Source organism: Glycine soja, chromosome 4 (genome assembly GCF_004193775.1).
Source record: "Glycine soja cultivar W05 chromosome 4, ASM419377v2, whole genome shotgun sequence".
Classification (NCBI taxonomy): Eukaryota; Viridiplantae; Streptophyta; class Magnoliopsida; order Fabales; family Fabaceae; genus Glycine; species Glycine soja.
Genome location: NC_041005.1, coordinates 50,402,116 through 50,417,874, shown reverse-complemented (window position 1 = coordinate 50,417,874; position 15,759 = coordinate 50,402,116). Strand labels below are relative to the sequence as shown.

Genomic DNA, 15,759 nt, shown 5'->3' with positions numbered 1-15,759 from the left:
ATACTTATGTGATAAGAAGTTAAATAAAGTAAAAAAAAAAATCTTATCTTGGTAGGATTAAAACCTATGACCTTTTACTCAAAGATAAGGTAATAAACCATTAAGACACTTGAATTTTTTATTTAACTTTATAAGCTATTTTTCATGCATCATTAAGAATTATTAATCTTTTCCAAATTATAAAAATTATAAATTAAAAATATTCAATATATAAATCTTTTCAATTTTATTTTATATCATTTTATATATTTTTATTTTGAATAGTTTACAAAAAATTTTTTATTTTACCAATTTATAATTAAATTTTAAAAATTAATACATAAATTATTTACAAAATCTCGAGCTTTTTTGGATGATCAATAACTTTAAAAAATGTTCATACTTATTTATTTTAGTTCAATACTTTCTTATCAATGGACTAATTTATGTTTATTAAGAAAGTTAATTAATTTAATTACTAGTATTAAATTTATAATATATTTTTTAAAATTTATTCTTAACTTATTTGATTTTATTGTAAATCTATTCATCTTCTTTCATTTCCGTAAAAGAGAAAAAAATATAATTTATGATATTTTTGTCACGTTAAACCGTTCAAGAACGAATAAACCAAACCAAACTATAAAAAAGATAACTATTTTAAAAAAGAGTAAAAATTATTCTACTCTCAATACCAGCACAAAAAAAATATGATTCGATTCGGTTAAAGAATAATTCGATTTGCTTCAAAACATTTTAGTTATTTTCAGATGAACTATTTTATGATTCAGTTAAATTTTCAAATAATTCAATTCAATTTGTTTTTACGTCCCATAGTGACTGTAAATATACGCGAATCCACATTATATAGTGTGTGAGGTAATTATTTTAATTTGATCCGTAATGCTAGGTGTACCTAGCAACACTCTCTAGTCAATCACATGAATCTGGTCCAAAATTCATCTACTTTGGGCCCCCAAACATGACCCGTCTCAGTCGTATAAAAAATAGCTAAATTAACATATCAGTATTTTTTTTTTTTTACTGCAAGATGCTTATCTCATTTCATTTATAATTAAATTATGAACACAATCAGGGGTATACTCGAAGAAATGTGGACTAGCTTAAAATTTAAACATTTTAAATAATGAGTGAGCAACTTAATTAACATATTGTCCACATTATTAGTGTCAACTGTCAACGATAATATTTAAATTTCTTAAACACATCTTAAATGTATTGTATCCTATATTTTGTAGAATTGACTTGTCTATCCCATATGGATCGTAATATTCATATTAGATGTGTGCATCATAACTTTTAGGGAAGTGATAATTTACTCCATTATTTTTCATACGCCAAATTGAATTGTGACTGAAATCAACATCTGTTACATAATTAAAGATATAAATTAGAATATATTCGTATATTCCAAAAGGTACAGAATATTCCAAAAGGTACAGATTGGCTTAGTGAATACTGAACACAATTTCAGATCCGAGAGTATTCCTTTTTCAACTGCATTTCCATGATATGGCTATATGCAGCCAAATTACAACTTTATTCTACACCCACTAAGCATAAAAAATTTCTATAACATTCTACATTTTTATGATTACCTCCATCGATAGGAACATATGTATGTAAGGTACGTGGCAGTAACTCTCTCTCTCTCTCTCGGTTTCTTCTCTTCTTTTCAAATAATAAGAAGAAAATCGCAAACTTATAAATAAATAAAAAGTATAGGTAAAAATCAATGAGATCAAATTGATTAAGAAGGACTTGATGAGAGCGCGTCCATGGTTGAAAGATCAAAGGAACTCCAATTACTCCAGCAAGTGTCGCTCATCGTAGATGCAGAAATGATGATGGGTAACAATTGATCACCATCATCCTCATTCAACGGCATCGAGTATTCCGACTCCTTCAATGGTGGTTCCCAAGTAACCGAAGACGACAAGGTAGCATCAGACCAAAGACCATCTTCATCACCACACACACCTAATAACCTCTCCAACTCATCAATCTCAACCAAACTCAAATTCTCAGACTCTACAATAACAGGATCCGATGAAGCCTTATTCTGTGACTGAACCACTGCATCATTCTCAATTTCTACACTTTCCGGTGTTAAGTAATTGTTGGAAGAAGGTGAACCATTGTTATCCTCACCAGTAGTTGGTTTTGGGTTCAAGAATTTGGCGAACACGAGAGCCATGTCTATATCACGTGACACATTGTTATTTTGTTGGGCATCATCACCTACTGATGATGACTCTGTGTTCTCACAGCTAAAAGCGCGTTGATGGCTTTGGTGTTGTAGCCGCGACGACGACGATGACTTTCCACGGCGGTTCTTGCGGCAGCCACCGCCGACGGGGACGTTGCGGAGAGAGCCGCCTTTGGTCCAGTAGCGCCTGCAGCCTTTGCAGAAGTACCTCGGCTGGGACAAGCTGTAGTTGTTGTAGTAACAGAATTTGGTGTTGGTGGAGGCGCAGCGAGGGCAATTGGGTGCAACCTCGACGCTGGGTTTCCACCTCGAACGTTGTTGTTCTTCCATTGGAGTTACCATGTGACGAGGATGCAACATTTGTGGAAGCCCCGCATCGCCGCCGCTAATGTTAAAGCTGCGTGGGAACATTATATTATGTGTGGTGTGTTTGTTTTATACGAATCAAGTACGCGTTCCGAAGCACGTTGAACGTGATCGATTTGTGTGAGAGGAAGCTTTGGCGTTGAAGGTGATTCAACACCAAACAAGACATGAAGCTATGAGTTTGGATGATGAGAATGAATTTGGGGGGAGGGGATGGTGATATAGCTAGTGTGGGGGGAGGCGTAGGGGAGGAACGTGGGCGGTTGGGGAATCGTTAGAATTAAGGAAGGGTGTGCATGTGTATGTGAGATCGATTTTGTGATGTTGACGTGAATTTCATGTTATGCTGTGCTGTTTCATAGCCATTGGATTTTTCTTCATTTGGGTTACTTTAGTCAAAGGAAATCACCAATCCATCATCATCCATGCTACCTGTCTACCTTCATCATACGTTACATATCATAGAGATTTTGTTGATACAAATAGAGGGTACATAGTAGCTAGTTCATAAATCACCAAAAACAAAAAGTTAAAAGCTAGTGTCAATGTGTTTTGGTAAAGTAGTAAACACACTCTAAAAATGAAAAATCATTATCTTGATTCAAGATCATTGTATTCTTCATTAATTTTCATGTAACGTGTAAATTCTTTTTTTTTATTTAATTTAAAAATTATTATTATATGTTATAATAAAGTTATTTGCTATCATTGATACATAATAATCACAAACCATGTCATAACTTTTCCTAAAAAAACAGCATGACTCAAAATTGCATAGAATGAAGCACATGAAATTAACCACAGAAAAAAGAGTTCAAGACTAATTGTAGGCGACAAATTAATTAATTCATATTCATTGCAGGCTTCTTTATAAGTATGATTAAAAAAAATGAATAGATTATACACTATCTAAATAATTTTTATACTGTTGTATGTCTAATTACATATGATAAGTTTGTTGTTTTTATTATAATTATCTTAAAACTTATATTTATCATGATATTTTATTAGTTGATCATACTTTAAAACCTTTATATTGACGGTGTGTAGCCATTGAAGTTTAAAGAATATAAATTGACTGAGTTATTTTAAAAGTTAAAGAAGGTCTGTATAAGTTTTAAAAACAGAAGTTTATGAATTCCAGGTAAGTTCATTAGAGATTTGACGAGTTATTGCTAATTCATAATACATTTCCATACTCTTGGTTAAATTCAACTAGCACACTGCATTTCCAAATAGGGACGGGCAATTGTGTGATTTCCAAATTCATTAGAGAATGTGTGAAATAATGCAGTGTGCTGGATGCAGAGGAGGGGAATTATGGTTTATGGAACAAGTTTCACATATATACAGTAATGTATACACATCATGGAAGGCTAGTTGCGGGCATGGAAAGCACGAGCACGTGCTTAACTTGGATACGTGGCACATCTTACATCCTATCATTATTTATTAATGCTGAATCCGCAAATGACCATAGATTTCGTCGCAATTATGTGCGTTCTTCTTTTGTTTGATTCATCCATATAGTGGTCAACCTTTTAAGTCTCCACATCGTTGGATTTCACAGTTGTTTGACTTCAAAATTGATTTACGAGAGTTTTTGGAGAACTTGACCTTCAAAGGATCCAATCCAATCAAACTAAACAATAAGGGGAGTGTAAATTAAAGAATAAACTACAATAAAAATCATTAATAAGAAAAAAACACACACACACACACACACACACACACACACACACACACACACACACACACACACACACACACACACACACACACACACACACACACACACACACACACACACACACATATAATTTTATTATAATTCTCAAACAACGATTGTGAATACGATTGTGAATATATTTTATCATCTAAAGTGTACATCTTTACTTTAGATAGAAGTCCTATTGCTTTTTCAACCCTTTGAAACTACATATTAGTTTAAGCTTTTTGTTTTAAGATAGAACTCAGGTATAACATTTTAGTGTTGATTTTTTTTTAAAATACTAAAGTTTATTTTAATAATCAATTAATATTAACATGTGTATTAATTTTTATTATGTGAGTTATCAAAATAAAAGTTTAATTTGATTAAAAGATAACACTAAAGTACTACTCTTAAATTTTGTTCTCTATTCTAATGGATATGATCACCCGTATGGTCCAAAGAATACGTGACAAGTGTATTATGTAAATATTTATACATATGCGTTGCCACAAATGATATGACTTTTTCTAAAAATATAAATCCTCCTCCACTGAAACCGAGTCCAAGTGAACTTGTTGTACTCTTGATCTAAAAATATATACTTGGAGAACTTCGCCATAATTGATGGATAGTAGCTACCCATACATGCATTGCGCTGCTATATGGAATTAAAATACAATTAATTTCAAAGGGAATTGATGTTACATCAAAGGAACATAATGAGTGCAAGGTGCAGCTAAAGCTTGCAATCGTAGTAGTGGAGATTCGATCTAAAGAGAACATTCGAGGCACGTGGGGGTTTAACGTTGCTTTCACGAAAGATGCTATCATACGTATTCATACTTGAGGATCAGTGGCTTCCACGTCTCAAACTCCTTCGGTATTTGTTTTGTTTTCTATGTTTTTCAGTAGAGTTTTAATTAGTTGATTAAATCTAGCATAGCTAACGATGTTCCAAAAAATCAAATTGAAGTTCAGACTCCACTTGCTCTAACTTGATCAATATGCGAATCTTATGTGTTTCAACTAACCATGCATCTATAATGAATGCGTGCATGCATCAACAAATTAATGAGCGAGCTAGCTCCATGCTACCGTTAAGTACAATACTATATGATAGTACTAGCATACACTAGATGGCACATGTGCTTGGAGCTTGATGAATATTGAAGTTCAGAAATCAGAAGTATAAATAAAGCCACCATGATTGTAGACTACAGATCAGGGCGGTGAGAGATTATAAGTCCCAATGGCCTTTGCGTACTCGAGGACCCGGTTGGGATATAAGCAACTTTGAAATTACCATTATGAGAAACGGTAAGTAACACTTTATTTAATACTTTTCTTTTAATATTTTTTATAATTGATTGAAATCTATTAAATATCATCAATTTTAATGGGTTACAATTCTCATTTAATGATTCTCCCTAGATTTTGAAGTGAGACTCATTAAAATTAATGATTTTAAATAAATTTTAGCCAATTATTGAAAAAGTGTTAAAAGAGAATGTGAGAATGAGTATCACTAACATTCATTTTTATAAAATTGATTATAATATTAATATAATAAGAACGCATAATTTAACCATCAAATAAAGAATAACTTTTATGATGTTATTAAATAGTTAGAAGCATATAAATTCTTGATTCAATCTGAAGAACACGCACAATTTGAACACCACCCCCCTAGAATTGATACCCACGCAGGCGCGTATCACAAACATGGCGTTGGCTATGCATAAATATAAGCATCCACTTAAAATAATTTGCTAATTTTACACGTTCCACATACAAATTATTGTACGGTTCGAAATCATGATTATTCTTTATGTGATATATTTGCTATTTTTGTACTAAAAAGTGTGATTAAATTTGGTGCAGATATGATCTCGGACCATAAAATATTTTTTGCTTTCTTTAGCCTTCATATGGTGGATATATTTCACTCTCTCTCTTTTTCTCATGCTTTATGAGGATGTGTCTCGGATAACACACAAGGAAACATAAAATTGGTTAAGAAATATGCTTTGATAGTACAACAAACCAATTCTTTTAGTGCAACAATTAACCTAATAAGCCATTCACGCTTCTTCCATAAGATAGTGTCTTACGTTTTTTTTTAAAATTATTTGTGATGAATTAATTTAAAAACAATGACCCAAGCAAAACTCAAATCTATGACTTTCACGTTATTAGCATAACTCTCTAATCAACTCAGCTAATGAGCCAATTATGTTATAAAATAAATAATATTGTTATACATAACATTAAAATTTTTAATGTATATTTAATGCGCATGTAAATTTAAATAATAAATTTTGTGACAATTAATTTTGATATAAATCATACAAATTATTTAATCCGTATATTTTATTAAAAATAAAAAATATTTACTATTACAAAATTTAATATATATTAAATTTTTTAATAGTAAAAAAATTTAATGCATAAATGAGTAATTTAACATATTAATAGGTAAAAAAAAATAAAACTTTAAGGAATTAAAAAAAACCAAAAAACCAATATAAATGAAAAAAAAACAAAAAACCAATACAAATTAGTAATTTAATGCATAAATGGTTTTTTGTTTTTTTTAATTCTTAAAGTTTTAATTTTTTAATTATTAATATGTTAAATTACTAATTTGTGCATTAATTTTTTTTACTATTGAAAAATTTAATATATACTAAATTTTGTAATAGTAAATATTTTTTATTTTTAAAAAAATATACGGATTAAATAATTCATATGATTTATATCAAAATTAATTGTCACAAAATTTATTATTTAAATTTATATGCACATTAAATATATATTAAAAATTTTAGTATTATGTATAATAATATTATTTATTTTATAATATAATTGACTCATTAGTTCAGTTGATTAGAGTATGAAAGTTCGCTAGGTGCACCTAGTAACATTGAAGATATGAATTGGACTTCAAGCCCAATCCATTAGATTGGGTTGCCTCAATCCATAAAGCTCAATTAACTCAAATTATGAAGGGTGACCCAAGTCAACGCCTAAGAATAAACTTTTAAGATGAGATCATGAATAGTAAATTATAGATTAGATTGAAATAAACTAATAAAGTTATCATGTTGTTATACTAAGATATGGGAATACTACCCTTGGGCCTTGCACCAAACAATTCAGCTCAACTCAAACCCTCCTGTGTACTTATTTTTCGTAGTTATTTGTGATAAGCCACTAAAGCCAGCAGTCTATGGTATTTCTATCTCTGTCTACAGAAATCTTTAAGCCCGCTCCAGTGGGGGCTATTTTTTTTTCTTTTCTTTATTCTTTTTTGGAACAATGAGTTGGAGCTTCGTTTATTTGATCCAGTTCCATATGGATCAAATGACATAATAGGCCTTACGAGTCTTAAAATTTTGGGCTTGGTACGCAAATTGGGCTATTGTCGGGCTTTACTCAAACCTATACACTACTTTAAATTTGAGTTAGATTCTAGATACTACAGATATTTAAAATAAAATTCTGTAAAAGTCAGTTTTTTTTTTCTTTTTTAAGAATTTTTCTAAAGGCCTAACAATAAAGCAAAGGCACCTTTCCTCAGTATTGATAATTAACTGTAAAGCTCATTGTGGTCTGTTCTCTTTTCCGTACTTTTTCTGACCTATCGTCAAACATGAACTTTAGAAGAAAACAAAAAATCATATGTTGTAGTATATATCACAGCATATACAATTTTTTCAAAATATCTGGAAAAGTCTATTATCAAAGGTTCCTAGGGACGATTTAGTGAAAGGCACATGTTTCTAACCACATACATGCAGCCGCTTCAAGTACCCCAATCCATATGGGGTTTTATTAAGGATTTCTTTTCCTCCATCATCATATTCATTACGTTTCCTAATGGCCCCTTCTTTCTTATTAAAAAAAAGATTGAACTCTGCCTCAATTTCGTACTAACATTTTTAAGTAATAATTTCATTGACATTAATCCTAGCTCTAGACCGAAAGTTGAAGTCAAATTAATGTTTAGAAGCTACTTGCTTGTTTCATTTCACAACAACTGATTAAATGGTTGATTAGTCCAGTACTCCAGTTCATTGACAACTTCAATAAGGTAAGTTATACTAGTGGAGGACTGGTGAGAGATTTGGTTAAGTGGTTATGATGCCATAATTAATATCTGTAAGACTAGTAAATTAAGTTAATTATCATATTCGTATCCATAATGGGCGGGATTTATATGTAGACAGAACTTTCAAACATGGCATGTTACGACTATGTCCCTTTTAGTTACGAATTGAATTGTCACTGTTTTTAAATTCACAGACGAAACTATGAATTAAACTATTAAAGAGAGACCGTTTCAGCAATTCTCGGAAGACCATGTCCTTTCCAAGTGTCCTGGTAACCATATATGGTCGGTCCCACTAATCAACCTCCACATTCTCGTTGATCTAAAAGTGCTACTTTGACTGCAGGAGTAAAACCTTTTTATCGATTACTATTTCCATTTTGTTATGCAGTGCAAGTGTAAGTAGTAGTAGTTAATTAGTAGCCATGGTGTTCTTTCTTAGTAAATGGATCATCTAGAAGCCTAAATCATTCCTAGCCAATTAGGTGCTTCTAAAGTATATTGTTATTTAATATTTTTTTTCAACTAAGTACCTTAAAAAAAATTATATTTCAATTTATTGTCTGTGTTAATTTTTTCATGTTAAGTGATGACAACATGACAGGTTGAACGTCATGTCATCACATCTTATATCACTGAAATCACATATCATCTTTAATGAGGAGATAATGACATATTAGTGATTAGACATGACATAACACTATTTGTCATGTCATCACTTCAAGGAAGGAGGAGATTATCGACGGTTAGTAAATTGATACAAATTCTTTTTAGGTATTTATTTGGCAAAAATATGAATTTTTAGGTAATAATAAAAAAACAATCTATTTTTTAGATATGAAAAATATATTTAAGCCAATCTAAAAAATATTTTTTTATAGTTAATAAATGATAAGAAGGAGTTTTATTAAAATAAACAATTTAATTTCAGATAAAATGATAAATGAAAAGTTTTATTATTTTATTGAAAATAAAAAAATGTTAATAGTAAATTTGTTATGTTTAAAAGAAAATCTTATTAGTCAATAAGAAAAAATCATTTTTCAAACACATTTATTTGATCAAATAAATTTGTAAACTTGTAAAAAAAATTAATTAAAATAATTTGATGAACATATATGTAATTTACTTTTATATAGATTTAAGAAATTTTATCCTATTTATTTTTTTAAGATAATTCTTCATTCAAAATAAGAAATACATTAAATTAATAAGAAGTTTTTTTATTGATATGAATGAAAAAAATACTATTTGAAATTTACAACAACTCACCTATTAATATATCATGTTTAACCAACTGAACTAAATTAAAAAGATAGTATTAAAGATGAAATTAAAAAGTTAAAATATGTACATTTAATATTTGGACAAAACTAAAAGAAAATATAATAAGATCAAACGATGGGATATATAATTTGAGTCCAGAGAATAGTGAAGGAAGAGTGAGGAAAGACATAATATGTTGTATGCATATATTGATCATAGATCGTAAAACACCAATTATATATGATTTAAATATGTTTTCAATACTTAAAAAAAAGTTATTTTCACATTATTACCTACCGTTCATTTTTTTCAACTAAGTACTTAAAAAAATTTATATTTCAATTTACTATTGGCATTAGTCCTCTTTCATTAAGTGATGACAGATAGACGAAATGTCATGTTATCACGCCTAATTAAAATCATAGCATCATTAAAGAGACGATTGACAAATAATAAATTGAAATATAATTTGTTTCAAGTACTTATTTTTTAGATATGAAAAATTTATTAAAATGATATATATAATTATTAAATTAGTGTTACACTAATTAATACAAATAAAACTATTTTTTTATGCTCCATAGTAATTTTGAATTGATTACGATTTATTAGTTTGATGATTTTATATTTTTTTATGAGAATATATAGATCCTCCTGCATCAAATCAAATTAATATATTTCATAAAAAATCAAATTAGTATAAAAAAATGATAAACTGATCATGTTAAAACATTTTATCTCTTTTTTTTATGGAAACATTAAATAGGTGGACCTATTGAACATTTATGAGAAATAAACACGGTTTCAACATGACCTACATAAGGGAATTTATTTTCCTTTTTTTATATAGACAATAACTTCATGGCAGTTGAGTGAGTTGTTGCTTTCAACCAAATATAGTTTAAAAAAATGTATTCATGTACATGGCTTTAATTAGATCTTCCCTTTCACTGAGTTATAATTAACAATTAACTAAAAGATGTTTCTTTAACTACTACGCTTCTTACAAAACAAGACCATTAAATATATTTTCCACAAAATATGTAACCAAAATGTTTTTGCTTTTTGTTTGCTCTATGCCTCTATTGGTGAATTCAGACAAAAAATAAATAAATAAAAAATCAAGTCTCCAGCTCAATATATATGATGAGGATTGGGGACGTTGTTTACTGAAGGTGGGGAATATTGGGTTTTTTTTTTTATCTTTATTAAAGATAAATAAACACTGTATTCGTGAAGTTATTTAACACCTAAAGACTAAAACGTGTAGACTACTGACTACTGCATTAGATGTATCTAATGTTATAAATGCAAAGTCAAGGCATGCATACTGTTTCTAGTAAAGCCGTCAAAACGAGACTTTTCTGAGAGTCATAAGGGTTTCTAAAGGGCTGCCTAATATACAACCTACAATCCTTGTAAATGATTAGACGTCCTGGAAACAAAAGGGACAAGGCATGCACGCAGAGAAGATCTGATAGTAACATAATCTAGTAATATATAGTACAATATTCTATAAATAATATTTCATATATTACAAAATTACGCTGCGTTTATATTATTATTTAATTATCTATAATTTTACATACAATTAATCTTATACATGAATTTCAAGATAAATAGTAGAGTTACTTTTTCTTGGACCAATACATTTTTTTATTAATAAATATTAATTATTAATTTTTATTAACAGTCGGAAGATTCCAACCACAGTTTATCTCTCTTCTCTTCTTCTAACTTTGACCAATACATAAGGGTGAATTGTTCAATTATAAAATCAAGCTAATGAATTTTATTTATAATAGTATTAATCATTTTTTTAGTACAATCCCTTCGTTAAAAAAAACACAGTAGTACTTCTATACCTTAAATTTATCCCATCCAGAAAAGAAATAAAAAACCTTAAATTTGTCCTGATTGATTCACCAAACATCAATTTAAAGGAAATCACAGTCACACGTTTTACCAAAAAATAAAATGCCGTGCTGACTAAAATACATTCTAAATAGGCTGTATCGAGTCCTATTGTGCCAAAACAAAACGGGGAGAATTAATGTGAAAGTCGAAGGGATTCAAATGAAGTCCATCTTAAAATTTCATTATGCATGCCTACACGTAGGTATTCATTTCGTATATATAATTCTCGAACTTAATTGGTCCGAAAGAAAGATTTCCTGAGTTTGTAATAAAATTGGACAATATTAGAGGTTGCTCGGTGTGTTTTTGTTAATATATAACTATATATATAAAGAAAATAAGATATTTTTGTACACACTTTTATATTCATTTTATTTTTATTACTATATTCATATGTTACTATTTCATTTTTATAACTAACATTACAAATAATCCATTATCTTCTATTATCTTTCTTTCTATTTAAAAAAAAATAAAAAAACAATTAAATAGGAGTACCTGTTTTTCCCTACTATATATAAAAGAAAAAAAAAGTATAGTTTATTTCTTTGATCATCTTGTTGAAGAGATTATTCCCCAACATAATAATAAAAGTAATACCTGAACTTAATAAATATAAAATTGATTTTCTTGGTTTCATTGTTGCTCCAATTACAAATCAATAGATCACGATGAAGACTTAATTTGGACCCAGTCCAGACTGAAAGAAAAGTTCAGATGGGACTCACTCTCACTCCCCTTCTAGCTATATTATTATTTCTTTCTTAAGTTAAAAAAATTAAGTAAATATCATATAAAGACTAATCAAGATTATAGACATGTGGTGATTCTTCCTTATCTAATAATTTTTAAGAACAATAAAATATGTTCACAAGTTTTAATAATTTTAATATGATATGAGATTAAGCTTTAATTTGAAACTTTATCACACTTAAAAGTCCTATTAAAAAAAAAAACAAAAACACCTACTCGCTCCAAAATTGTTTTGTGAAAATTATACCCATCGTCCCTCATAAGTTCATTAATTGATTGATAACCATTAATCTCATTTTCATTACCAAATATATTGACTAATCACACAATCATTAATAACCTAAATTAACCATCAAACCAAGCTAAAGTACACAATCACTTATTAATGTCCAGCAAAGGAGAAAGATATCTAGTTCAAGGACGGCTTTCCCGTTAGATTCACTGCATAACCCTCTTGCACTCTAAAGTCTTAAACCCACATTGAATGACACAAATACAAACCACACACAACATGCATGGGCCATTGTCAAGAGTTGTCAACACTTATCCACTTGCAAGTTGCAACCCATGTCATCACATGCTACAATGACATGAGGAAGAGAGAAGGAGAAAGAGGAGGGGCCAGGACTTTTTCCAACCCTCCCCAGACGCGTTCAGACAAGACAACCACAACATCACGAAACCGGCCGTAGGTATGAAAAAACCTTTAAAAAATTACCTCTCACCAAAAACTTGTAATCCTTCATTATAGTAATCCCTCTTTTTCATCTGACCAGATCTCTTTATATGTCCCATGTCACAGCCCTTATATTCTCCAGCATAAATTACAACCCAAACTATGCTTGTCCAGTCCTCTATATTATTATCGCCACCACCCTTCCCCTCTAACCACAACATGGATCAATTCTCACACATTATTCCCACAGAAAGATCACCCAGAAGAGAACTCCAACTCCAAGGTCCACGCCCTACACCTCTCAGAATAAACAAAGACTCTCATAAAATCAAGAAACCACCCTTGGCACCACAACAACCCTCACACCCTCATCAACCCCCACCGCGCCAACCCATAATAATCTACACCGTTTCCCCCAAGGTGATTCACACCACACCAAGTGACTTCATGAACCTCGTTCAACGCCTCACTGGGTCCAGTTCTTCTTCCTCTGTAGTGGTGCCCAACAACAACAACACTCATGTCGACCCTTTCAACAACGGCGCCGGAATGTTGTCGCCGGCGGCGCGTTACGCCACCATAGAGAAAGCCATGTCCCCTATGGGGAAAAAACATGTTCTTCCAAGTGGGGATAATATTATAAGCGATGTGCAAGGGATAGAGATTAATATAGGTGATGGTGTACTTGAGAGATCACAACAAAACATGTTTCAAGGTATTTTGTCTCCTGGTCCAGCTTCACTATCTCCCATTCCTTCAAATTTTTTCTCTCCACCTTCTTCGGATCCAAGTATGGTTAGCTTCCTTCATGATTTGAGTCCTATGTTTCAAAGTGGAAGAAATTTTATGGAGGGTAGTTCTTTCGTCTTGCCTAGCCCTTCTTCAAACTTCAGCTTTGTTTCACCGCATACTCCTTCTATGGACTTATTCAACTATTTCTTAGATTAGTAAAAATTCTTCTTTGGCGTTTATTGTTGAATTTTTAGTTTTTTTATTTCACAGATACAAAAAAATTGGATCCGAACGGAGATTGATAAGGATTGGTTTGTCGAGTTATATTGTGTAGTTTGAGAGGAGGGGGCAAAGTGGAAATTTGTTGCTCTTTCAGTGACTATAGTTCTAGATAGCTGCAATTTGCAACCTTCTTTGTTGGATTTTTTTATTTATTTTCTAGGGCAGTGTTTGTGCTCTCGAATTTCTTATGACCTTCGCCGTTGACATTATTCTTTGGCATGTATTGTACATTGCGTTTAGTTTAGTTTGCTGATGTATGTCGGCCCTAAATATATTCAATCCCATTTATATTCTTTCTTTGTATGATCAGAATCACATGTATGCTACTCTGGCAACCTTTGATCATTGAAAGCATCTACCTTACTTTTTTCTTGAGTAATGACAACTTACCTTACCTTTTCAAATCTTATATTTCAGTATTCTCAGTTATATATATGGCCGGCCTAATTAGGTGGTTCATTTTTTTATTTTGAATAAGAATTAGGTGAGTCATTAATACATGTGCTTGTTTTTTTTTTTTTTCGGTGAACTCATTAATACATGTGTTGTGCAATATTAATTGGGGTTGAAAAAGTGGAGTGACTAGGTGTTATACCCCTTAAAACCAAAATAAAAACTCAAGAAGAAAAAATAACGTGATTTGTATTTATTTTTTTAGCTTTTGGAATATCATCTCATTTGATAGGTAAGAAATTAATCTCTTGTGTATAATCAAATGCTGGAATAATAATAACGAATTCTTTCAATATTTTTTTATACACATATATAAATCTCATGACGAGATCCAAGATTATATATGCTTAAAAAATTTGAAGTATCCACGCAAAATAAAGCAAAAATAAAATATAAATAAACGTATTTTTTTTTTGGAGTATTCTCTTATTTGATAAATAAGAAATTGGTCATTAATTATTAAGTTTGGCCTTTCAGCTCGTAGAGTCTCCCCCGATGGATTTGAAGCAACTCCTACTGGCTGATGCCATGGGCGTTGAGTTTAGTAGATTTTAGTATTTTGTCTTTCTTTTTTATTTGGAATAAACTTATTTTTATTTGGTTTAGCCTTGTTGGTATAAACTTTTGTTATTATTATAGCTAGGTATAAACTTTATTTACAATAGAAATGGAACTAATAATATAATACATATCATATAGGTGTATGTATACTAATAGTCTAGTACAGTACTAACTTACAATTTCATTTTATATGAAAGTAATATATACCATTAAAAATTGGTGCACCACGTTTTTATTGTACGATTCATTATATGCTATTAATTGTTTGTGTAAACAAACAAGGTTATATATTAACAATTTGATTTCTGTAAAATAAAGTTTATATTAATGGGAGCAAACTTTATGAACAATTAATCATTAATATATAAAATATTATTTTAGTAATATTATATATATATATATATATATCATGTTATATAGATGATCACATGAGTGATCGTAAGGATTTAAGACTTGATTTTTGAAGTCATAGAGAAAAGAGGATAAGGTTTAATTTTTATTTCTAATAAATATACCCAATTTAATGATTTTTTACAATAAAGATGATAGATTAACATATATTTACTGTTTTAATCTTTTAATATTTATTTTTATAAACATTATACAACTATTTATCCTTCCAAAAATATTCCACTTTGTTTACTTTATTTGGCTCAAATATTAAGTGAGATGAAGAGGAAAATAATACAAGAAGCCAAAACATCCCTACTCTTATATTT

The 15,759-nt window shown here is 30.1% G+C and overlaps 2 protein-coding genes across 2 annotated transcripts; one reads left to right on the top strand and one right to left on the bottom strand.

The window, feature by feature from the left end:
- Positions 1-1,444: 1,444 nt before the first annotated feature.
- On the bottom strand, positions 1,445-2,741 carry LOC114408240 (dof zinc finger protein DOF3.5-like). The gene has a single exon (XM_028371300.1). It carries the CDS (start codon positions 2,618-2,620, stop codon positions 1,751-1,753), a length of 870 nt encoding a protein of 289 aa, XP_028227101.1. The 5' UTR covers positions 2,621-2,741; the 3' UTR covers positions 1,445-1,750.
- Positions 2,742-13,044: 10,303 nt separating this feature from the next.
- On the top strand, positions 13,045-14,405 carry LOC114410333 (protein MKS1-like). Its single transcript, XM_028374246.1, has one exon. It carries the CDS (start codon positions 13,175-13,177, stop codon positions 13,958-13,960), a length of 786 nt encoding a protein of 261 aa, XP_028230047.1. The 5' UTR covers positions 13,045-13,174; the 3' UTR covers positions 13,961-14,405.
- Positions 14,406-15,759: the final 1,354 nt, after the last annotated feature.